The sequence below is a fragment of the Parasteatoda tepidariorum genome, chromosome 7, assembly GCF_982258835.1.
Source record: "Parasteatoda tepidariorum strain Cologne lab strain chromosome 7, Ptep-v5.0, whole genome shotgun sequence".
In the NCBI taxonomy this organism is placed as follows: Eukaryota; Metazoa; Arthropoda; class Arachnida; order Araneae; family Theridiidae; genus Parasteatoda; species Parasteatoda tepidariorum.
The window spans coordinates 70,502,147-70,529,111 of NC_141761.1; the positions used below are offsets into that span (position 1 = coordinate 70,502,147).

The following is a 26,965-nucleotide window of genomic DNA, read 5'->3' on the forward strand; positions in this document are numbered from 1 at the left end:
CATTTAATCAACTAACAAAACTCTAAAATTTTTTAAATACCTGTTTGCTGGCAAAATTTTGTCCAATTTTCATTACAACAGGGTGGAGGGGACATTAAAATGATTTTTTCTTTATCAACACCAATTTTCTGAAATAGAATATACATATTAGTCTCAATTATAAATACTAACCCTTCATGCAACCAGCTTGATCACTTGTACTTCATGATGGGTGTGTGGCGTCAACTTACTATATCATGCAACTTAGTTTGGAACCAAACACCTTTTCATTTAATGTAACATTTATATGCTAGTTTTCAATCAATCAGAATAATAAAAATTAAACAGACTGCATTAAATGAAAAGGTGCTTGATGATATGCAATGTCGCAAAATAGTTAAGATTTCACGAGACAGTAAGGCATTTTGGTAACAAGACAATTTAATATCAATGAAAATAGAGCTTCACATGCAACTAAACTGGATTCTAAACTTTTCTTATTTTAATGAAACCCCTAAGAATTGTGAAAATTTTAACCCACTGGCGGTTTAGCATGGGCAAAATTAGGAGAATGTATCTCTCCAAAACACTATTTCCCATTATAATAACACGGTAAAACTGGTTTTGCTGCGAGAAGACTACATGTCAAAATACAACTTTTTACATTCAGAACTGTCAGTGGGTTAAAGGCATTGTCAAACTTCTTTTTTGAAGAAACATGACAGAGTCCGAATTTATACAGAAGTTAAAAATAATGAGTCAAACAGGATGCTGGACAACCCCCAAAATCAGATTTAAGAGAAATATATAATTACAGTACAGATTTCTAATAAAGTTATTTTAACTCAATTAGAAATCTGCATTTTTTTTAGTATGTAAAGTGTAGTTGACAATCAATTTAAAGAATCCAAAGAAAAAAGTAACATTATAATGTAAGGTTGCTATATCGCGAGTACACTAAACTATAGCAAATATTTATTCAAAAAGAATGAACTTGTTTTGACAAATGATGTCAGTCGTTGTTTTGGAATGAACAGTTCAGCTGAGACATTCTGATAAGCATTAAAATAACATTGCGTCAATTTAATACCAAATGGGATTTCATGTATTAGTGATTGTTATGGAATGGTAACAATAAGAGGGGGGGGGGGAGCATATGTAGATTTGATAGGACATGTTTCTTGAAAAAATATGATTAACAAGAAAACTGATTCATAAATTGACATGAATGTATACAGAAGACTGAGATTTCCACCGGAGGATACAATTTACACTTCTAATTGTTAATTCTAAAATGCAATCAGTGTTTTACAATTTTTTGGCCATAGATTACATCTACTTATGATTAATGATAAGAATACATGGTACTTTCACTTTTTCTACACTCATAGAAAATTCAAGATGTTTTCCACTTATTGATAACATCAAAAGAAATAGTGGTTTTGATTATTCAGGATTTTTGTTATATATACTTTCGTTCTGAACTGAAAAATGTTTATTTTGAAAACATTTTACCAATTGATAACGAGCAAAAACGTTAACATCTGTTATGTAGTGATTTTTTAGAGTTAAAATTAAACAAAATTTTGGTTGATACATTGGAATGACGGTCATTTCATGTCAAATCATACAGAATTTATCAAAAATGGAATCCATCATCTTAAATTTTGAGAAAAATTTGAACACTTATAGAATTTTTGATGCTGATTTCAAAACTATTAATAGCATTGGAATTAGTAAAAGTTTTAAAATTAATTGCTATAACTCATCTTATATTTGTCCCAGAACAATTTTTATTTTATTTTGTTCAGACTGTAAGTCCAATGAGTGAAAGCTTTTGTTTCCTTTCTTACTATATGGATCATGACATACCACTAGTATACTAGACACAAAAGTTAATAAAATAGTGTTAACATGAAAACTATCTTATTGTTAGAAATGTTGAATATTTTACTGATGACTGTGCTATTATTGCAAAACTGTTCTTAACTTGTGTTACCATGAACTTGATTTATAGGGTATAAGTGCAAAAGGAAGTTTTTGTGTCAGCAGCCATGGAAAGTCTGATTGTGATAGAATAGGTGGAACAGTTCAGAGTTTTTTTTCAAAAGCAAGTTTGCAATGATCATTACATAATCAACAAATGCACATGATCTATAAATACTGTATAAATATAAACTACATTTTCTTTCCTGTCAGCAACATTAAAATGATAAATGGCTCATCTCCTTCATATTATTATTTAAAAGAAATAGTTCTTTTTACATACATTCTTTGTGCAATTGACATTAACACCACAATAAAAAGAACCCACAAGTTCAATGTTGAGTAAAATACTTTAGTGAGCAAACAGTGGAAAGAATATTCTTCTAAAAGAAAAAAAACAAACAAGATTCAGAGTATAAAAAATGCTTGATTTTTATTTAAAGTCATAAGTTCTTTTTTAAAATTACAAACAATGTCAAATTTTCCATTATTAAAATTCATCAACCAAAATTTTGATTTTTTTCAAGTGAATCAAACTGCTTGTAACTGTTAAAATTTATTTATTGCAAAATAAAAGTCTGCTATTCCAAAATAAATGATTCATTCAAAAAATTTTAAGTGTTATCTTATTGGTGTTTAGAATGAAATCTTATTACCAACTACTGAATTAAAAAAAAAAAATGCATTTGAGCTGCACATGAACATTTTTTTTTAATCAGATGCTAGTGTGATGTTTCAACTAACTTTGACTAAAACCTTTTTGAAATTGAAGGGGGTGTGTTAGATGAAATCAGCTGCTGAAGTTACTCAACTCTGTTGCTGAAAAAAACTTCAAAATAAACCTAGTCACTAAACAGTAGGACACTTATCTATATGAAATTATTTTTAAATGAAAGATTACTTTTGTTTGAATAAGATAAAAATAAAAAATATGTATATTATTTTAGGACAAATGAGTTACAGCCATTAATAGCCTTAGACGTGTGAATCGAAATGGTGTCAAACAAACCATTTTAACAAAAATATAAATGTTTAAAACTTCTTAACCCTTTTACCAACTCTAATATATAGATATATATTTGAAATCATCATAAAAAAAACTCTATAAGTGTACCAATTTTCATCAAAATCTGAAATGGTGGCTGCATGAACTGACATGGAATGACTCATAAAAAATTAAGATCAGACATTCTAATAAGTATTAAAATAACACATTGTCTATGAAATAGCAAACAAGATTTCATGTATTGGTTCTTATAATGGAAGGTTTACTAAATAAATTTAAAACTATAATAAATTTATGACTACAGAAATAATTTACTTGTAAATATTTTATGATTGCTTCTAAATTGTTCTCATAATCTTCAAGAGAAACATACTGACAACTATTGGGCACAACTTTTTTATCACAACTATCATTTGAACCCAAAAGAATAACAAATGCTGCTATGTCTGAAACATTTGAAGTGGAGAATATCTCTGGAAGAATTACACGGCAAAACTTGCTGTTGTAACCAGAAAATCCTCTGTTCACCACATCACAAATTCTTTTAAGAAAAGAAAAAAAAGTTTTCATATAACACTGAAACAATAAAATGTAATAAATATTATAATAAGAAAATTATGTTCTCTATATTCAAAATATATACAAAAATAAATAAATTAAAATACAAAAACTACAATTGGCTAAATTGAGTATTGTTAAGACTTTTTATCCAATGGTAGATGTGTTTTATTTTACTTTCTAAAAGATCATCAAAATTTAAGCTGTTTTTAAGCAGAGCAGAGTCTTAATGAAAAAAGATGAGAATGTGATAAAAAAAAGTTTTTCTTAAATTGTAAGAACTCAAAATTTTCAGATTAGCACAAAAATGCATTTTCACATAAGTTAGTAATTTTAAGAAAATTGTTTTTAAAATTTGGTTGCATATTTTTTAATTTCTTTACAATGTATACAATTTAAGATTAAAATTAGGTTGATTTTTAAATAATAATTTCCATCTATTAATTGTTTAAATCTGAAAAGGAAAAACATACTAACTTAATCAAATATTTTGAAAGCAGAATTAATAAATAAATAAGAAATTTTTGACTCAGTGCAAATTTCACTAAAATAAAACCCGATAAGAATAACAACTTCAACCATTTATAATAAGAAGAATAACTTTAACTTGGTAAAATTTATCACACAGTCAAAGATCTTTATAAAGCATACCTCTAAACATGAGGATTTGCATTATATAAAATTTTTTGATATATAGATCACTTAAAATATCATTCAACTTACTTACCTAAACAAGGCAATATTAGTCTAAAAAGAATCGATATTTATGCTTTAAAATAATTTGTAAACACAAATGCTTTAAAATTCAAAAATGTACACAGAAGTATTTATTTGCAGAAACAACATTTAAATTATCAAAAGAATTAGAATCCATAAAATTTATTAATTTTGGTTTGCTTTTTAGGTTATAAAGTTTATGTAGTTTGTTGCAAATTGCAGTTTATAGAATTGCATTGTATTTATCTTCTATATTAATATAAAAATCAATGCCTAATTCTCTTTTTTTGAAAATTTCAATGTGCCCAGATTATGTAGCATTGTAGTAAGCTTTTAAAAAATATTAAAAAATTAGACCAGAAATTCTTTCAATTTTCTCAAAACTGTGCTTTTCTCCATATTAATATTTTTCACCATTTTCAGAAAAGGAATAGAATGAACGGGCTAAATATAGGTTAAACTTAGCTTAACAGTCATGATAATCTGTAGAAAACTCCCAGCAGTTATAAAAATAAGATATTATTCGCAAAAAGCATCATTTCGTAAAATGGCAGAGCCTTCGAAAAACACCCTTAAGCTGGAATCTTTATTGCTGCTGAAATTAAATAAAAATCATTTCTAGCGCCATTTCCAATACATTCAGAGAACAGACGATTGACACCAAAGCTTTCCTGATAATGAGAATTTTATAAGGGTCTCAGTCACTTAACCTCCTGGGATGTTTGGAGGAGAGTGTGCAGCAGTTCCGTTTACAAACTTAACATTCTAAGGTTAGCTGATCACCATATTTGAGAAAGTTAACAAGTTATACAACTGTCTAGATCAGCCAGTGTTTTGTCCAACAGACCTTAAATATATCCACATTTTCCTTAAATTGATTAAAAAGTTATTTTACATTTATTGGTAAAGATTAAGTTTCTTAAAATTGTCAAGTGCCAATAGTAAAATTGCAAAACTAGTATTATATTACAGCATTTACTTTGTCTAATATAAAATAAGTTATGCATACCTTTGTAGTTTATCAGCTAATAAAGTACCCCACATTCCTGAGTAAGGATCAAAACTTCTCTGTAAAAATATGCAAATTTTAAAATAAAAGTGAAAATTCTATAATGGAATTAATGAAGGTTATAAGATCAAAGAGGTAACAAAATAAAGACATAAGATATGGATAGATAACCAGATAAAGCTAAGCACAAGATGCACAAGAGCTAAATATTGCCTGCAATTAATAATTAGCTTATTTGGCCCTTTAAACCATTAACAGAGAGAAAGAGAGGGGGGTGACAAGTTAACTCCTTATTGCACTTGCATTATCTATTACAATTTATGAAACCCAGGGAGATACAGAATATTCTAAAGTTTAATTTTATTTCATTCAGTATAAATGAAAGTTATTGAAATTTATTAAGAATGTTTTACTTTTGTATAGTTTAGTAACATTCTATATAAAATTGCCAATCAACAAAGTGCTTAGATTGAGTCCCAGAATGTGAAGATCGAATGTTATTTAAGGTGCTCCTTTTTTAGGCATTGTACACGCATTATAAAACTAGTCTATAAATGCAAGCAAAATTATAGTTTATTTCGTGGGGGAAGATTTCCGTATCTTCATCTATGGCAAAATAATCCTATGCAGTGGCAGTGTGAATTAATTTGTTTATGATTATTTCCCAAATGGTTCAATAATTATTTTATTTTTTGACTAGAATAATTAAGTATATCATAAATATATGGAGAGATTTCTGTATCGTGATCTATGACAGAATAGTCGCCAAGTCTTGGCAACTTCCGGGCAGCGGATCAAGAAAAACTATAAAAAAACATCACAGAAAGGGACCAACTTGAAGGGTATAACTCATAACCACCCCATGACAAATATCTACATGAGTTTTTTAATTTTTTTTAATTAAATTAAAATGAAATTTAAAATTTATTTGGCAACTTGGGGATTGTAGTTGGCGTAACAGATCACGATACGGAAATATCACCTGATAAGTCAGTAATTTATGGCTAGAAAAAATTACTATGTTTTGAAAATATAAACAACAAAATATTTTTATTTATTGATGCAAATGAATTACATCTTTAGATATGAGGATATTTCCGCATCGTGATCTGTCGCGCCAACTACTACTGCAGAGCTCATTCTAGGCAGGGTAAACAGGGCGCAGCACCCTGCTGCCCTTTTAGGGAAAAGAATCCACCCTGTTGCCCCTGAAGTAAATTAGTGCCCTGATGTAATAGACTCCATACCCTTTTTGCCCTTTCTTTCCTCAACCCTTCTTTATTTTCCCCCAAAACTCTACAATGGATTTCTTAAACTTTTGTTATTTTCAACTCTTTTTATGTAGTTTGTCCTTGCTGTCAATACATAGATTTATATGGGAAAATAAAAATAGCCATCACACCCCCTTGTTGCACTTGTCTTTAAAAGTTTGCAGTTACTTCCACTATCATTAAATCATAATTATTATTAATCATTTTAATTATTAAATCATAACTACAGACACTTAAAAACATAAATTTATTATTTTATTAATGTATGCATGCATTTTAAATAAATTACTAAGCTAATTAGCTCATTAACTCGATATATATGTTAATTTATCAATAAAAATTAGTAATTAATATGATTGCTTTGCTACTTTTAGTAAAGTAAAAATAAAAAAAATTTCTTTTACTAATTGACAATGTTTTTTAATAGAATGTGTAAAGCCCATAGAAAGAAATTATTGCCTTTTTCGAATAATAAGGCCCCTTTTTTAAACGTTTGCACCCTGCCCTTTTTTCTGCCTAGAATGAGCTCTGACTACTGTCAAGGTGCCAAATAAATTTTAAACTGGCAATTTAAAAAATAATAAAAAACATGTAGATGTTAGCATGTAGATACCTTTCGAGATGCATGCTTTATATATTATTATTATTATATATGGTTAGCATGCTTTATATATTAGTGAATGATGTTAAACTTTTGTAGAGGTAGTTACGCCACAGTACTCCCCCACCAGAATTTTATCAGAGATATAATTTGATGAACAGATCTCACTATTTGCTGTCACAGGATTTTTTTTTTTTTTGAGTGCTGAATGTGAGAGGTGTATTAACTTCACAGACGTGGTCGCTCCTGTGTTGCCTTTTAGCAATCGAGTGTATGCTTGCCGACGTTGTGTGTGTGTCTGAGACGAGACTGAGCAACAGCACAGGAGGGTGAATGATGCATTCATAAATAGCAAGTCAACCGTTCAATGTGGTCTATCCATCGAAGTAGGCGTTACCGTTAAGAGAATGTGAAGTGGGCGTTACTTGCGTGAGCAAGTCACGTCCGGGTCACCAATGTGGGGGGCGGAGTTATCTGACAATACCAACCGACATCTATCAAAAGGTACCTCATGATAGAATCAAGTTAGCATGCTTTATATATTAGTGAATGATGTTAAAACTTTTGTAGTGGTAGTTACGCCACAGTCCCTTTCTATGATGTTCTTTAAAGCTTCTCGCGGGCCGCTGCCCGAAAGTTGTTGAAATCTCCCCAGATATACCTTATTCTACAAAGTTTATTGATTTTCATTACCATGGTTATAGCAACTCTATTTTCTTAGCTATCAGTTAACTTAATTTTAAACTGCTGTTTGTAGAAAATGCAACACCATGAAGGAATCATCAGAATCAAATGAAATTCGCAGCAAATGTCAATTATAGGATATTATGCAAATTAATAAAGTTTCAGAGCCATCGCGCGTGCGTGGCGCGCGCAGCGCCCTCTGAATTGATGCTGAAAGCGTATAAATAAAGTGCTGTAGCGGGACGTTGAAAATAGTCTATGATTATTTGTTAGTGGCAAACGTTTAGTGAGACCTGAGTATGCCTCCACGACGGAAGAATAAGAAATTCAAGCAACTTACGGAGTTTGAACGAGGGAGGATAATCGGCCTTAGAGAAGGAGGATTTTCCTATCGCGCAATAGCAGCTCGTATGCAGCGGAACAGTTCCACAGTGATGCGAGTTTGGAAGCAGTGGACCGACGAGCACCGAACAACTCGAAAAACAGGCACTGGACGACAGAAGGTGACGTCAGAGCGCGATGATCGACACCTGCTCCGCATGGCGGTGAATGATCGCACAGCTTCCTCCAGGCAGCTGGCAGCACATTGGTCTACTGCTACAGGTGTACAATTGTCGGCTTCGTCAATTCGTCGTCTGCTGCGCCGTGGATTGCGTGCAAGGGTGCCATTATACAGGATTCCCCTCACGGCGGATCATCGACGGCTGCGTCGGCAGTGGGCTCTTGAGCACAGAGACTGGCGAGCTGATTGGCACCAAGTTGTCTTTTCAGATGAATCACGCTTCAATTTGTGGACCCATGATGGCCGTGTTCGTGTTAGACGTTATGCCGGTCAACGCTGCCTTCCTGAGTGTATTATTGAACGACATAGTGGTCGAACACCCGGAGTTATGGTCTGGGGTGCGATTTCGTATCATGGACGATCCAATTTGATACGAATTGAGGGTAATCTCAATAGCAACAGATACGTCCGTGAAGTGCTACAGCCCGAAGTCGTTCCTTTCCTTCAAGGCATCCCTGGAGCTATCTTTCAGCAGGATAATGCACGCCCACATGTTGCGCGGACTGTTAGAGACTTCTGTTCAGCACAACGCATGCAACTTCTTCCTTGGCCTGCTTATTCGCCGGATATGTCGCCTATTGAGCACGTGTGGGATATGGTTGGTCGGCGTCTCACTCGTGATCCGCGTCCTGCAGTTTCCAAAGACGAACTTTGGTTGCGCATACAAGCGATATGGAATTCTCTTCCTCAAGCAGATATTCAACATCTGTTTGACTCTTTGCCACGTCATATAGCAGCACTTATTGCAGCGCGTGGTGGCTGCACCAAATACTGATTTCGGACGCTTAATTTGTTTCTTTTGTTTTGAAAATTTCATCATTTATTTGTATCAGTACAAGTCGTTTCTGCATTAAATTTCATTTGATTCTGATGATTCTTTCATGGTGTTGCATTTTCTACAAACAGCAGTTTATTATAGATTTGATTTTTAAAAATATTATTCCTTGTTGATATTATATTAGACAAATCATACTTATTTCTGTGTTGTCAAAACTTGTACTTTAAGAAGTTTTTTTCTAGTGGTAGTGAAATAAAAATTGGAACAATAACATGCAGCAAAAATTTCCTAAACTTCATCAGCATATAAAACCACATCAATGATTATTAGATAGTTTATATCCGTTTAAATTAATAAGGTAAAATGATGAGGAAGAAATTTCAGCTCAGATTTATAAATTAAAATTGCTAAGTATAAGTCTTGCTATCACTTAAATATAAAATCTCCTGGGTATAGTTAGCAGCTATGTTATTTACAACATAAACTTCGTTAAAGCTGCTCTTAATGTTTCTTTATTATATGTCAAAATATTTGTAAGTGCCCACTTATGATTCGGTCAAAATGGGAATTTCATTCAACAACATGGAAATTACCCCCCTTTAAAAAATATAACTTAGCGGCAACCTTGTTTGCAAATTATAAAAAAAAATGGACGACGTTTTGATAATAAAATTGTATTGTTCACAAAGATTCGTTATATCAAACTTAAAGGAAATTATAAATGTAATGATTATATACTTGTGATAAAGAATCACCAAACAGAATGACTTTTGGCCATTTCACTAATTCTTTAGGACTATCGGCAGATGCATCAGGAATTTCCACAGGTTCCATTTTATAAAATAAATAAATAAATTTTATTTCCTAAGTTATTTTATTATTGAGATACGATATCCACCTAGTGATTCAATGTACCTGCTGATTAGATGCATGTGCAAAGTTCAAAATATTTGTCGCCTCCATGGCAACAGTAAACAGTCAATAGTCATTGCCAAATATTTTAAACTTGGCCACCAGAATATAGAGGCCCGCTCTTTTCCATTCTAGTCTTCAGTAAGAGTGGCAACAAATATGTAGTGCACCTCCAGCCTCCTTCCGCGAGGGTAATAATTCAAAGCTGTCAAATTGAAAACCCGTTTCACTGTCTCCCCTACTTTTTTGGTGGGGGATACGTGTACTGGGGTGTTAAGTAACTCGAAACTAATTGACTGACCACTGTCTCTTGCAACCCGCGAGTGCCTTCCAAAAGATATCTGAAGAAACTCGCTCATATTTTTCTCCTTCTCGTTTTCTTTTTCTCGCTTTTTAGAAAAAATTTAAAAATATTTCTTTTTAACTCTCAAGCGGCTTTATTTACAAAAAGGTTTTATCATTTTATTTAACATGCACTTTGTCTAATTATATCTTGAATTGTTTATTATTTTGATTTAATTATTTTGGGATTTAATAATAACCCGAATATTTAAATTTATAAAATTTTACTATATAGTGATATAAAAGTAATTTATTTAAATTAATTATTTATTTAAAGTAATTATTCATTTAAAAATAAATCTAAAATTTTTCTATAAATAAAATAAAGTTTGTTAAAAAAAATTTTAAATTTATTTGATAACTTGTTTTAAAAATTTTTATGCTAGAGTTTTATTTTTATTACTTTTTTTTCTTTCAATTACAATTCAAAGACAAATGTTTCTTTTTTTACAATTTTTTTAAGGATAGTTACACCGTTTTGAAGCTAATCAAATTCCGCCACTTTAAAAAAATATGTTGACATTTAATCCATTGTTTAAACAAATATGGTTGCTTGCTATGTAAATTCAATTTAGATCTAAAAATTTGAATTTTGCAATTTGAATGAACTAAATTCACCTTCACTAGAAACTAACTTCATTTTAATTATTACTCTTGCCTACTACATTTATTATTGTATAAATATCTCCAAACTAGAATTCTGATTCGATCTTAAAAAATAAACACCAGGGATATTTGTTATTTATCACAGGCAAATTGTAACATCAAAATTAAAAAATAATCGATTGAATGATCGCAAAATTTTAAATTATATTAATACATATGTGGTTTCCGATTATATCACTAAACTTATTCTAATACTTTAGCTCGGATACTATAGCAACTTCATCCACAAACTCATATTCGACATTTTTACTTACATTATTTCTACTTTATTATTGTTACTTTAAAAACTTATCGCCAAAAATATTATTTAACAATAATAATAATTTTTTTTATTTTTTTTTTTTTACTGATCTAAAACAGTTATTTATTATAAATTTATTAAGCTGCATATTTTGAGAGAGCATATTCTTATATGAAGTCTATTTTTTTAAAAAATATAACTTATTGCTTTTTGTTGTTAAACGGTATTAATATTTTTATCAAATAGTACTAAATTATTAAGTAATGTCTTGTGATTACTTTATATAATGAAGGAACGTCATTTTTAATTTTAGGCATTTAAGTTAAAATTATAACAACCATAATAATTATAACAGAGAATAATGCTAAAAGTGGATAATAAAAGCAATTTATTTGTAAATGCCGTTAAAAAAAGACATGACAAATAAATAAATTTCAAAGGAATAACTTATTTCGAAAAGCTATCTTTGATAAGCTGTGTATTTTTCTAAACGTAAAAGTAAAATTATAGGAAAATTGATTTAATTCTTTCATTTCAGTCTTGCTGGTTCATAAAAAATATAATCTTTTCTGTTGTAAAACTAAATTATAACATTTTCAACTGATAAGCTGAAGTGACAGTTAGTTTAAATTTTCTTTTCTCTAATAGATCATTTCGAAGAATCCTTAAAAACAACAAAATAAAACAATTCTATGTTTTTTTATATTTCAAGATTTAGATTTATGAGACTGCTCACTGTAATAAATATGAAGATTTATCAAAATAATCGATGTAAGTAAAAATAAAAAATTCAGCAGACAGTATATAGATGTATAAACAAATATAGTACATAGAATATCTGTAATCAATATTTCTGTAATGCAAAATAGTTGTATCAATATCGATGGCTATACATGCAAAATTGAAACAAAAAATCAGATTATCTATCATACATACCATAATGAATAGTGCTTCGACCCGATTTCTGTTCGTAAAAATTAATTCAAAATGGAGAAATCGCGATTACCGGTAATAGAGTTTATATTTCAAGGTCAAGTTTTTTTTTATTAACTTAACGTAATTCTCAGAAAATATAGCTATTTATAATTCTTGATATTATTATTCATTTCCCTCCCTCTATGTTGGTAATTAGTAGCTTCATCACAGATTTTAAGACTTTATTCTGAGGTTTACAGCTAATTTCATCTTATCATTTCATTTTTTCTGCTTTAGTTTCTCTGACAAATCTCTAATGCTTGTTTTTTGTTATTTTTTATTCAAGATTGTTTGTTCTTAAATTTATTTTTTTGTTCCTCCAAGAGTAGTCATTTATAATAATTCAAAGCAAGATGACCGATAATACAAGCCAAAATCCCGACTTTGCCAAAATTCTTTTATTATCGGATATTTCATTGGTGATGAGATTTAAAAGGATTTCAATGTCATCTGAGTTTCGTCCATTTCGGGATCCCAGAAACATTTAAGGAATTAATAAATTTTAAATGAAATAATCGTGTCGGTGATGCAACCTATTTTTTTTTCTTCTTTTATTTTCAAACTATTGGGGGAAAATTGCAAATAAGAGAAACTTTATTATTCACGATATCTTATTTAAATTGTTAAATTCTGTTTAAACAACACAAATTATTAAATTATTTATATTTTCAATTAGTAAAAGCTATTTTTCTACTATGAAGAATTTTACTGACTCCAAAGGACTTTAATCATTTAAAAAAAAAAAAAAAACATTTAATTGGTTAACTACCCTTCAGTTCATAACTTTTAAAATTCTATGATGATTGGATTATTATTTGAGTTAAAAATTTTTTAACCTAAAATAAATTGTTCATGAACCAATTCATATCTTTAGAATAATTAATCATCACAACAAAATTTGATATTCTCTATGGAAAATAGTAATCATATATGTGATCCTCAATTCACCTTTATAAAAATTTCTGTTTTGAATATAAAATATTATATTTTACTTTTAATATTCTTTTTCAAGAATCCTAAGAAATCTGAAACATTAAATTGAGTTATACTCAATCGAATCGACACTTCAATCATTTCACACAATTTGTGGATGGTTGCCGAGTTCAAAGTATTAAATGTTGTAATTTTGGATTCATTATTTCAATAAAAATACGGTTCTTCGATTCCGAGTATTCACAGAAAAGTGGCAATTCTGTTTGAACAAGCCGTTACCGGCACTATGAAAAGGCGCAAAAAAAAAGGATGGTCCCGCGACTCTTATCTTGTGAAGCAGAAGACAAAACCCCGGATATTTCTGTCAGCTTGAAAAATCGAGGGGGTTTTAAAAGTGGTTAGCTAGAAATGCCCTAAGCTATATTTTCTCTTACTCTTTCTAAGAATAAAGACAATATCTTTGTCCATGTCGTTGCACATGCAGCTGTGGTACCAATTACTTCACTGACCTGCCTTTAACTGTCTAGTACGGGTACTTAGCTATTCAAAGCGTATTTTATAAATTCATATTATTATTGAATGACATAGAAAATCCGCTCACAAGCCAACGATCATCCGATCTACAGCAGCTTCTTAAGTTTTGAATGTAAGTGCAATTTTTTTTATGAAGACATATTTATTATTTGCAGTTTTATTGCTTAAATATTAAGTTTAATTAAATTGCATTAAATGTGTTATTATTTTCCAATTAAATTATTTCCTCAATTATTGCTTAAAAATTTAGGTATAAGACTTTCTCAAAAAAGAATTTTTTTTTAAATATATATATATATATATATATATATATATATATATATATATATATATATATATATATATATATATATATATATATATATATATATATATATATATATATATATATATATATATATATATATATATATATATACATATATATATATATATATATATATATGGGTAAAAATTGATTTTCATGAAGCAGATAAAATTATTTTTTAATCTCTTTTGTGCAGTAAAATGATTAAAAGAAAGAAAAAAGAGCAATTAAAAATTTTATGTTGTTTACATTCATTAGTAGGAGCTAGGGTAAGATAAATCACAAGAAGAAGATAAATCACATTTGAATTCCGAAAATTGGAATTCTTTTTCCGCTTTTTACTTTTTACTAAGCTTTTTATTTTGAGTTTTAAATAGCATTTTTTTTTTTTTTTTTTTTTACATTTTTTCAGTTGAAATTATTTTTTATAGATCTTATTTAATTGAAATTTCAAATATCAAATTCTATATTTGTTCGTACACTTTGTTTTTATAAGTCCAAACTGCAATCCTTTACGAAAAAAAAATGTACTAATGCTTATTTTATTGAAAATGTAAGGTGCTTAAAAATAGAAAAGTTTCAGTTTTTTTTTTTTTTTTTTTTTTTTTTTTTTTTTTGATAAATAATTCCTTTTAGCTCTTTTCTTGTATTTCTTATGTATTTAATGTTTTTATATTATCTCTTTGACTAAAGTTAACACTTTTTCGTTTCTTTAAGTTAATTATTAGTAAAAAAAAACTTAATAATTTTGTAATTATGTAAAAATTCAATTCACAGTTTTGTATTAAAAATGCAGAATAATCATTTTAGTGCTTTCATAAGTTTTTATTGTTAAATCTATTAGCGTTAACTGCACCAATGACAGTTGCGACAAATGAAAGAATTTTCAGCAAGATGAAATTGATTAAAAACTATCTTCGAACAACAATGACCACTGAACGCCTAAATTCACTGCTTTTACTCAAAGCAGAAAAAGATAATGTTGACAATATTAAGCTTGATAAGTTGGCAGAATATTTTTCACTTTTAAAACAACGTCGAAGTAAATTTATGTAGCTAATATAATATAACGTAATTTTATTAATATCTTAATTTTTTATCATTTTTATCAGAATTTCTTCATTTATAATTTAAATGGCAAATATTTTCAATGTTTTTCTACATTATTTTTCTTACTTTTTTAAAAATGAAAGGGCAATTTACTTTTGAATGAATTTTGTTTTGAATCAATATCTTATAGAAGACTGTATTTGTTGATCATGACTTAATTTCTTATCTTCAAACTGTTGCTCTAATTAGCTTATGGTAACTACGCTTGGATGAAACGAAAGATAAATTTTAATTACTGACTGATTTTTCAAAAAATATTTAAGAAAAACATTTAAATTTACAACTTTATTTTTTGAAATTATTTCCACAAATAATTACTGAAAACTTATTTTAATTGAATAAGTTTCAGTTTATTTAAAATAGTTTTTTTCTTTAATATTTTGTAACCATTTTAATAATTAAAATTAATCGAAATGTAAAAACTATATTTCCTTTGTATTATTTTGAATAATTACTGGTACTATTTAGTTATCAATAATACCTCATTTTTCACATATGGCGGTTGCATTTTTAAGTGCTGTAATAATTATTTCGATGAATAGCATTATGTTTATAACTAGTCGAAATTATTTCAAAATAAACTTTGGAAGCTCAAGTTTTGTGGCGCAATTGAACTCTTATCAGCTAAACAGTTTATTATTATATAACAAATATATATATTACAGTTTATAATATTATAAACGGAATTACGGAAACATTTTAATTAATATTTAATTAAAAAAATAAAATTAAACAATCTTTTCAAACTCTGTTTCTTATTTTCTAGTTAAGGCCACATTATCTTTTAGTATTAATAGAGGAAATTTAAGAAATAAAAAAATATGACATAGTTTTAATATAATTTTTATTTATTCTATGTTTCGTTTATTTTTTTCCATGTTATTTCAAGGAATATATTAAATAAAAATAACCTATTTAAAGCTTTTTTTTCATATCATTTTAAAGAAATGAAATCTATTGAAACATACCTAACTTCCTATGTGGTGAACCGGGATCGAATCCCAGTGATTACTGGTCGATGCGAATTCCTATCTAACATTGGGAGGTTTTCGTGTTTTTCCTCTCTATGTAACCTCTCTATGTAACCCAAATGCGGGTTAATTTCATTCAAAAAGTCTTCCACGTGGCAAATTTTCTCCCAATACTTAATCGAAAAGTTCCCTTGTCATTTGGATTGGATTCAAAATAAAAAGACTACGAAGTTAAGCATTAATATTCGTAATTGAGTCGGCAGTTTCACGACATTTATAAAAAAAAATTACAAAGAAACATTCCTATCTGTAAGAATATTTAGTCCAAAATTTGATACCGACATGCGGAGCGTTAAAACAAGAGTATTAAAATTATTTCAATAAATGTTCAACCAAATGCACATCACACGCAATAATGAAATTTTTATACGGAAATTCTAATTCCGCATCATTTGAAATTTTTTTTCGATTTTTGAAGAACACTTTTCTGCATGTCTTAAAGTTTATAACATTTTGACGAAGGGCTAAGCAAACAAATTTTTTTACAACAAGGACTGTAAATTCTTGTAATAAAAAAATTGGACTTTCTTATATCAATATCCTTTATTATATTTACCTTTCAAATTTTTAGTTTAACTTTATTCAAAACTTAACTTTTTTAAATTTTGCTTTCTTAAACTTAGCTTTCTAATATTTTAATCAACTATAATTAGATTAATTAAAGTCAATTCCGTCATTGTTTGCAGTGTAGAAATTTCTTCTCAGAAAACACTTCTCTGGAATGGCTAAGGAGGGACAAGGAAGAGAAACTAAAATAATACATTGCTTACATACTTTATTCCACCAATATAAAAGAACGAAAAAATGTGAAGAAAAATTATATTATACACTTTTAATATGAATTTTTAAAATTTCTCGCTATTAAATACATAAGTGATTGCATAATTACTACCCTTAATATATATTTTTAGAATCTTGCAAAAAAAAGTGTTAAAAAGTGTATACAAAGGATTAAAAAGGAATGACAGATTAATGTTCAAGCAATAAAAAAAAAGAAGAAAAACCAATAGTTTCAAAATCTAGTGAAATACAACAAAGGAATCAGGACTGAAAACGTCAAAACGAGTTTGATTGCCTGATGTAACAAAGAGAAGCTTAACTCTAAATATTACAACTTAATTTTTAAATTATCACGATGAAATTTCGTGGTGTTTATAATAATCACAGTTCGCATTCTTTCTATTTCCTCTGGCAATCAAACTGGTTTTAATATTTTCAGTCTTATCTTCTTCAGCACTGATTCAATGTATTTTGATATCGTTTTTATTTTTCTCCCGTAAATATTAATTGTGTCCACTAATGTTCATTTGATAATGATAATGCACATTTTTTTCGAAATTTTATAAAAATTCAATAAAGGATTTTATTACTTAACACCTTACATATACATATGTTCATATTTTTCTTCGCATACTGAATTGAATAAAAATTTCACAATACTTTTATGTTCCTGTGCATTTACATTAGAGCCCTAAAAACAGGGCTAAGTGCTTGGTCATGGTTGGAGGATGTGTGTTCTTGTGTACTAGCTTATTTTTTTTTTTTTTTACCGTGGAAAAACAAACTATCCCAGCCATTAGAGTAGTTAAAACTATTTATAGGATGGAAAAATTGCACCACTTTACGTTTATATTTAATGTAAATGTTTTTTTAAGCCGACAAATGAGTGTACGACATATTTTTTTTTAAAAAAAAGGAAAAGAAAACATTAGTTTTCTTTTCATATACTATATTGGTCTTTATAGTTTCGACTTTATAGTATAGTGGAAGATCTTTACGTCATTATCTTGATTTAATTAAACTCACTTTATTCAGAAACTAAATATTTTGATTTTAAAATATCTTTAAAAAACAAGAAGAAAAAAATGACAAAAAAGGGGGGGAATAATATATTTAAAAAATAAATTCTACTCTCGAAATTAGTAAAATGCAAGAAAAATATTACTTCTAAATAAATAAAATTTATATGAAAGGAACGAATTAACAGCAAATATATTTTTCATAATACATTATAAGCTTATAAATAAAAAGTAAGCTATCGATTTTTAAAACGCCGTCCCCGTATCAGTTCTTCAAAAGGGCAGTGTGAGAAAAAGATTTCCAAAAGAATGTGAACAGAGTAAAAGTATTTCAGAGAGAGGGAGGAAGACCCCCAACAGAGAAGATTAGTCACGGTGAAACCGCAGTCGTATGAGCTTGGGGGAGAAAGTTGCTTCCCTCCCTTACCCAAAGGTTGAAAGTGACTTGAGTTTCAAAGCCAATATTGCAAAAAGTAATAAAGATCAAAAAATTTGACGTACATTTTCGTGGATAGGAAAGATTGAAAAAATTATTAGTATTTTTTTTTAATTGATTACTCCGATTCTTAAACAAGAAAAGTCGGTTCAAAGTGTGAGAAGCCCGCCATAGACTTTACATGTTAAAAGCAGAATTGAGGAGTCTGCTTGGTGCAACACTTTTCTCCCGGCAACCACGATTCATGACCCTGATTTTCTGCTCTTTTGGGAATGCCGTTATTATCTTTGTTTGCCAAGATTTTAAACATATGATCGTAAATCTGGCTTGTTGTTGTTGTTGTTAATTTACGTCGCACTAGAGCTGCACAATGGGCTATTGGCGACGGTCTGGGAAACATCCCGGAGGATGATCCGAAGACATGCCATCACAATTTTGATCCTCTGCGGAGGGGATGGCTCCCCCGCTTCGGTAGCCCGACGACCTGCGAGCGAAATCGAGCACTTTACGGTAGCACAGTTTAACGAGGACCAATACCGCACACCCTCGGTCCCTACGCAGACTGATCCAAGTGGTCACCCACCCGCACACTGACCGTAGCCAGTGATGCTTGACTTCGGTGATCTGCTGGGAACCGTGTCTTAACGATCAGTCCACTGCGGGACTCGTAAATCTGGCTGCGAAATTTTTGGTTTTGGATGGTTCTGGTTAATTTACGTCGCACTAGAGCTGCACAATGGGCTATTGGCGACGGTCTGGGAAGCATCCCTGAGGATGATCCGAAGACATGCCATCACAATTTTGATCCTCTGCAGAGGGGATGGCACCCCGCTTCGGTAGCCCGACGACCTGCATGCGAAGTCGAGCAGTTTACGGTAGAACAGTTTAACGAGGACCCATACCGCACACCCTCGGTCCCTACGCAGACTGATCCAAGTGGTCACCCACCCGCACACTGACCGTAGCCAGTGATGCTTGATTTCGGGTTTTGGATGGAGTAGATCATCAAATTATTGCCAGATAGCGCTGCTTTAAAACAGAGACATATTATACAATAGAAACCACTCACGCCAATACAGTATAAAAAGGAACGCGATATTACTACTCTCCCACTTGTGGCGCTAGTAATTGATATAGTCCTGGATTTCGTAGAATTTTCCTATTCTTAACATCCCCAATAGCCCATTGTGCAACTGTAGTGTGGCAGAATAAAATACTTACCGACCTATTCTAAACATTGTAATCAAAGACTCACTCTCTTCAATTTCTTCATTTAAATACACTGGTTATCATAAATTAAGGAAAATTCACAAAAATCGCGATAACTCAAGAAATTACACATGGAATTTTATGAAACTTACCCACAATATACAACACATAGTAAGGTATTAAACAACATAAAAAGAAATTATCAGACATTAATAGTAGTATAGAAATTAGCACATGTATAAAATAAACAAATTGGAAGTATCGGTTTGCAATAGAAAAAGTACCTTTAATATGGAATATGATTGCCTCTAGAAGCAATACAGCACAAACAGCGATGTGTGATGCTTTCAATTATGCGGTCTATCAGTTCAATAGGAAGTGAGAGCCATTGCTCTTGTAAAGCAGTTGCAAGCGTGGCAAGGGTCTGAGGGGGCGGATTGATGGCAGATACACGCCTCCCTAGAGCATCCCAAACGTGCTCGATAGGATTCAAGTCCGGGGATCGAGCTGGCCACTCCATGCGAGTAATTGTTTCCTGTTGAAGATAATCATCAACAATGCGAGCTCTGTGTGGTCTTGCATTATCGTCCTGTAACAGGAAGCAATCACCAATTGCCCCGGCATATGGGCGCACATAAGCATCAAGGATGTTGTCTCGATAAACCTGAGCATTCACGGTTCCCCTTGGAAAGACATGGAGGTATGTGCGCCCTCCTAAGGATATGCCTCCCCAAACACAGACACTGCCTCTTCCGTATGCATCTCTTTCACGGATGTTTGATGGATGATAACGGGTCCCAGGTTCTCTCCATATCAAATAACGTCTACTGTCACTTTCTAGACTAAACCTGGACTCATCCGTAAAGAGAACAGGCCTCCATTGATCTGACGTCCAGTGGACATGTTGTCGGGCCCACTGCAAACGGTCTCTCCTATGGCGTGATGTGAGCGGCACGCAAATGGCTGGTCGTCTCGCATACAGACCACCTTCGTGGAGCCTTCTGCGCACAGTTGACGTTGACACCAACCTTCCGGTGGCTGCAGCAAGAGAGGATCTAAGATGTGTCGGAGTAGCGGTTCTATTCCTGCGTGCACTTAATGTCAAATATCGGTCATCGGCACTGGTCGTAACAGTTGGCCGTCCTTGACTGAACCTCCTAGATGCCGAATCTGTGGTTTGAAATTGCCTCCAAAGTCTATGAACCACAGATGGACTCACATTTAGCCATCTGGCCACTTCTGATTGACTCTGCCCTGCCTCTAGTCTCCCGATGGCTCTCCATCGTAGTTCTTCAGGCAAATGATGCCTAGAGGTCATTATTACGAATTGGCTATCTCAGATTTTCAATGTCGCAATCACAGTAAAATTTGTGTGCTTTCTCTCAAACTTGGACTTTTATGCTCCAGGCAGATGACGTAAGCCGAGTGCAGCGCCACTAATTTGCATATTGCAATTTTACTCAGCTACTCTTAGTGGACAACATATGCAAATTTTGCACGGTTTGGCTTACTTTTGAAAGAGTTATCGCTATTTTTGTGATTTTTCCTTAATTTATGATAACCAGTGTAGTAAGAAAATATTATTCGAGTTGATTATTCTAAGATGTGTTCCACCAAAAGTATGTATTTTCTTTAAATACACTAAAAAGATTTTTTTCTCTTTGAGGCAGAGAAAGTTAGCTTGAAATTAAATCAGTGAAAAAAATTTAAAGTTAACTAAATTCGAGTCTACAATCCTAGAGGTTCGGGGCACAATCCCAGGAGGCGACACGGAAGCATAGATTTCGCAATTTATCTTTTAAAGCATTCTTATAAATCAACCACTAAACACTTATTTTACGTAGATTTTTTTATTCCAAATTTATTAAATCATATACTTTATTTACATATTTTTAATTTAAATTTTGATAAAAAAAATTTTAAAATCTTTTTTTCAAATAAACAACTGTAGTTTCGTATTTTTAATTTAATAAAACGAAAAAAAAAAAATATCTATTCTAATTTTCTTTTCGTTATAAAAAATTTAGAAGTGAAGCTTTACTAAGACTTTTTGATTTAGAAAATTTTTGATAATGACAAAAATCTGTCCTATAATCAATTGAAGTAAAATATCATTTTGTAAGCTTTAAATGACTAGTCATTTTAACTATTTAGCTAACTTTAACTATTTTTAAGTTAAAAATGGAATTATTAAAATTGTATTCAGTTCTTTGTATTTAAAATTATTTATGTGAACTCTAAAATATTTTATAATTTATTATTATTTTAAATAAAAACAAAATTTTATTAAAGTCTTTGCAAATAATATATTTCGGGAAAAAATTTTGTAACAAGTATTACAATAATTCAATTTAGTGAATTATTATCTTTAAATTTTAACAGTAACTTTTGTTTGGTTTGGAAAAAAATTCTTTTCTATTTATACAAACAGAATCATCTAAAAAAAAGTTGGAAAAATTTAACCTGCTAGTCGCATTAAAAGCTAATTTTTATATAACACTTTCTCTAAATTTATTTACATATAATCATAACTAGATGACAGCACCAGTTATAAAATCAGTATTTTCATACACTTATTAATAATAAATGAAGATTTCGGTCAGTTGCAATTCTGTTTGTTATTATGATTTTATTTATATGTTAAGTGAGGAATAAAAAAAGAATCACTGTTAAAGACGGTTAGTTTAAAAATTATCATAGCCTATTTGGTCTCAGATGAAACTTCAATTTTTAATAATAATTTAATTATTTAGTTATAATAATTAATACATATTTATATAATAAGCAATTAAATCGTAATTATAGCTTCAAATGCTACAGCAAAGTTTTTAAGTAGTTATATCTTTTGGTTTGTAGATTTAATAAACAGAAAGTAACTTTTTTTCTCTTCATTATGAAAGATTTATTTTATTATTTCTAATTTAAAAATTTTTGTTCTTTAATATTTTGTTTCGTAACTTCTAATGATGCTGCCATCTAGTAAATTTTAGGGAACGTAAAAGTTTCTCGTCTTTTCTTCAACGGATGTAGCATTTTTATGTCACTCACACGTCGTTAAAATGTTTTTATTTTTTTTTATTAAGAAACACGGAGCGAAATATCAAAAATATATATGCTTTTCCAAATCAGAAATTGTAAAATGAATCCTTTAAGATGAAGAGAAAAGAAGTTACTCTCTGTTATTAAATTTTCAAAGCATAAGATTTAGCCAAGTAAAAACTTTGTTGTAACATTTAACCCTATACTTACTATTTATTATGTAAATAAATAGTTGATTATTATTATTAATAAATAGTTGATTATTATTATTAATTAAGGTTTCCACTGGCATCCAAATAGGTTATGATATTTTTTTAATTTAGCCGCTCTCATCAGAGATTCTTTGTTTTCTTTATTTCACACTTAACATTTAAATGAAAACTATTAGCAAACAGAATTATAGTAATAGGAGGGGAGGGAATGTTTTACTCTTATTCAAAGTCAATCAAAATGAATCATTTGATAAATAAATGAAAAAAAAAATGAAAAAAAAAAGAAAAAAAGAGAAGAAACAAAGAAATTAGTTCGTAGCTAAAACGTCGAAATAATTTGTCACTATTCCATGAATCGAATAATAAATAATTAGGTAATCAAATACTGAACAGAAATAAAATATCCTGAAAAGGGTCCACTTGTTGTTCCAGCTGTAAGCCAAACAAATGAAAATTCAAGAAGTTAAATTGACTCTTTTATTTTTAACATTGTGGAATAATGAAATTCAACCTGAAAGAAAATTAAATTTTAAACAAAATATATATGCTTAAAAATCCTATTTATAAAGATTTAAATTGGAGATATAATTCCTTTCGTCATAAGAGCCATAAAAGAAGGAAAGGCACAAGAAGTTTAAGGATAAGAATTCGCCATATTAGTTTAGTAAATATTAACATCGAGTACCCAAATTAAAATATTTCTTATTTTTTTTTATAAAAGACGAAAATTTTGTTTTTGTTGTGCACAAAAGACAGAAAAAACACAGCTTTTTTTTTCGGAGAGGATCACTGTCGCTGTCAGAGAAACATGAGAAATTAAATGTTTATATTTTGCAAAAAGCGTCTTAGCTTTAAAGTTTTTTTTTTTCTTCTTTTTTTTTAAGTATGAAACGAATTGCATAAATCAGATTACATAAAATTTGTATGGATATTAATACAAAAACATTGAACATCAATGTTCAGATGCTTATTTAACTTGACAAATAATTCCATATACAAGACTTACTGAGGTTTTACAATGAAAGGAAAAACTTTTCTAATCGAGGTCTCATACCAGTAAACACAATGTCACAATACATAATAATCAGTATTTCTCGGGATTTTCTTTAAAAAAAAATTAATTAGCTCGAATTATAATTATTGAAAGCATAAGAGATAAGAGATTTGCTTTCAATCATGAGAAACAAGCTAGAAAAAAAAAGTTTTTTTTTTTTTAGTTTTAATTTAGTTGCAATTTTTTTTTTTCTGCGATTCGACTTCTCTGTAGATTTATTTTTAGAAAAAAAAAAAAAAAAAAAAAAAATGCAGGTGGTTCTACAATTTCTAGGTGACGTAGTAATCCCTTCCTTTTCAGTAATATTCTTCTTTGTTTTTGCGCAATGTGAATTATTTAGCAGAATCAATGTTTCTGAATTTGTTTTTCGTGCAATAGCCGCTATCGTTTTATAAAGCTATGAAATAAAAATTTCTATGAGTTCAAAGAAGTGAACACGGAGAGTTTTCAGAAATACAATATTTAAAAATCTCATCATCTAATTTTATCAAATCTCATTTTATTATTTTATTCTATATTTTATGGATTTAATTTCAAACTGTAATTAAAAAAAAATTATTAAAAATATTAATATAATTAAATTTAGTGGTAAATATTACCAACAAGGATATAATACAATGAAGTTTATATCCTTTAAATTTGAATTTGGTTTCCTTTACCTTTAGTTACACAAAAGTGGGACAAACTATATGAACTAGGGAAATAAGCAGGCTGTTCGCTGCTACTCACCAACCCCAATAATTCATATTCTACATGCAGCTCGATAGAATCTCTTAATCATTAAACGAATATTTTGAACTGCAATTTTTAACATTACATTAATGTAATTTGCATCGAAAAATAATAATTATAAAACGGTTAATAAGCTAAAACGCCAATTTATAAATTTATCCCAAAAATGTAGCGTATTAGGATGATATAGATAGAATTACATTATTGAAAAAGAAATCTCTTTTAGATTTAAAATCTTAATTTAAAAAAAAAATCTAAAACGTATTAATAGCAGAGTAGAATAAGAAAAATAAATACTACAGGGGAAAACCTTTAAATAAGGGAAACAAAAAGTAATTTATTGGAAAACGATACCTTAATATGTTTTATCACTTTTATCCTGATAACCAAAAGTGCATGGAGATTATTGTGAGAAAAATGAATCCTACAATGTGATTTTCTGGTTACTACAAATGCATTAACAACAATGGAATACTGTGTTAGACCATTCTGTTTTTATATTATCTAGAGATTTATAGCTCGTATTTGAAAAGGCTAATTAAAGTGACTATTATTTCTGATTCGATAATGTTCCCGTTTTGATCGACAGGTTGATGCATTTGAAGCGTATGATTTGAATATTGTCAACGATTTCATGTAATCCTGTGACACCATCATTCAATTTTTATACGTCTTTAGATGCATTTTTGTTTTGTGATATAAAATGTATCTGTACAGAATCTTTTCAAAACTAAACACTAAAAATCAATTCAAATCACCGGACAATTTTTTAAAAATATGTTACCTTTTTAGATCAAAATAGCAAACGAATTTTGTTGTTGTTTATCCAGTTGTTACTCGTTGATATAAAATAACCAACAACAGTAGTTGTTAGTTATCCCTAGCGTAAAAGTTTAATAAAAAGCAGCAATACTTTTTTTCTCCAATTATCTTGCAGTTCTCGCCAAAAAACAACAAATTATTATTGCTGTTGTTTATTCCTATAGTTTGTAGGTATGATAACAACAGTTGTTGGTTATCCATATTGTAAAAGTATAATAAATAACAACAGTACTTTCTCCATTTATGTTGCATTTTAAAAAAATACACTGTATTTTGTAACCAATAACCTTAATGAAGATGTTTTTAGAATTCTTTCAAAAGTGCATTTAACCAAGTTTCACAATAAGTAGTGCGAGTTAAACTTTAATACAGTTGTTTCTTTTTGTATATGAAACTTTTGTATCCTTTAGTTTTGTTTAATAAAATGACTAAGTTTCAAGCTTGACAAAATACAAATGAGCCTAGAATATACTTCCCAAAGCAGCCCAATTACATAATTGGAATATAATAGAAAAATGTCTTAGCTTGAGGATTTGGGATGTCAGTGAAATAAAACCTGCTTATCATTAGTTTCCTAACCCTTTTCTTGATTGTACGGCTGTTGCTCTTCCCACCTTTTTTTTAAACTACTCCAGACTCTTCGACTAAATTGAAACTAAGCATTTTCCTAGAAATAGATAATAGCATTTTTTAGCAAGAGTGGCACCAGACTCTGCCCGACAAGGGGTCAAGTCACCCCCGACAGGGGGGCTCAAACAAATAAATTCAAAATATTTTATTTAAAAAGAATGTTATACTTTACATTTTTTTCTCACATAATTTTTTTCAAGTGTGTTTCCGAGAATCTAAAATCACTAATATTGATACCATAATGTGCAGATTCCTTTTAATGTAAATTTAAATCTAATTTTTTTTCTTTATGTTATCGATCTATTTTGTACTGTATGGTGCAATTTACCATACATTGTAAGAGTAAAAATTATTTCTGTAATAAAGAAAAATAGTAGTAGCAGTAACTGCAATTTCAAAAAATTTCTAGTCTGCGCTTCTTACTCTCATAACGCAAAAATTATTCGTTAATAAAAATTTGAAATTTCATGCACATTTAACAAAACATTTTGATATAAAATGCTATTTTTATATGCATTGATTGGCTTTTGAATCATTTAAATGTTTTACAAATAAAGTTAAGTACATTTTTTGCATCCACGTATTCAATCTAAAGATATCATGCCCCGTTTTGAACGAACTTCGAAATGGTTACGCCCATAAAATTGAAAAATTCGAATTTTTTTAAATTGTTACATAGTATAATTTTACGGACAAATAAAAGGCTATTTTAATCAGGGGACTCGATGTTAATATATATTGTAAATAAATACAAAGATACTTTTAAAATGTCTCCTTGCGATTCCTTTTTCTTTTCAAAGATGCTTTTAAAGTGAACATCTATGTCCGGC

The 26,965-nt window shown here is 29.7% G+C and overlaps 2 protein-coding genes across 5 annotated transcripts in view; one reads left to right on the plus strand and one right to left on the minus strand.

The window, feature by feature from the left end:
- The window catches only part of LOC107454035 (tetraspanin-13), a 52,425-nt gene that overhangs the window by 20,236 nt on the left and 5,224 nt on the right, over positions 1-26,965 (plus strand). The window lies entirely within an intron of this gene.
- Positions 1-26,965, minus strand: part of LOC107454034 (isoamyl acetate-hydrolyzing esterase 1 homolog) — a 60,542-nt gene that overhangs the window by 8,912 nt on the left and 24,665 nt on the right. For all 4 annotated transcript variants that reach the window (XM_043041616.3, XM_043041615.3, XM_071183315.2 and 1 more), the window contains 3 exons: positions 5,256-5,314; positions 3,287-3,512; positions 41-128 (listed from right to left, as the gene is read on the minus strand). In XM_043041616.3, the coding sequence (XP_042897550.2) occupies positions 41-128; positions 3,287-3,512; positions 5,256-5,314 (373 nt within the window). The remainder of the gene's footprint in view (positions 1-40; positions 129-3,286; positions 3,513-5,255; positions 5,315-26,965) is intronic.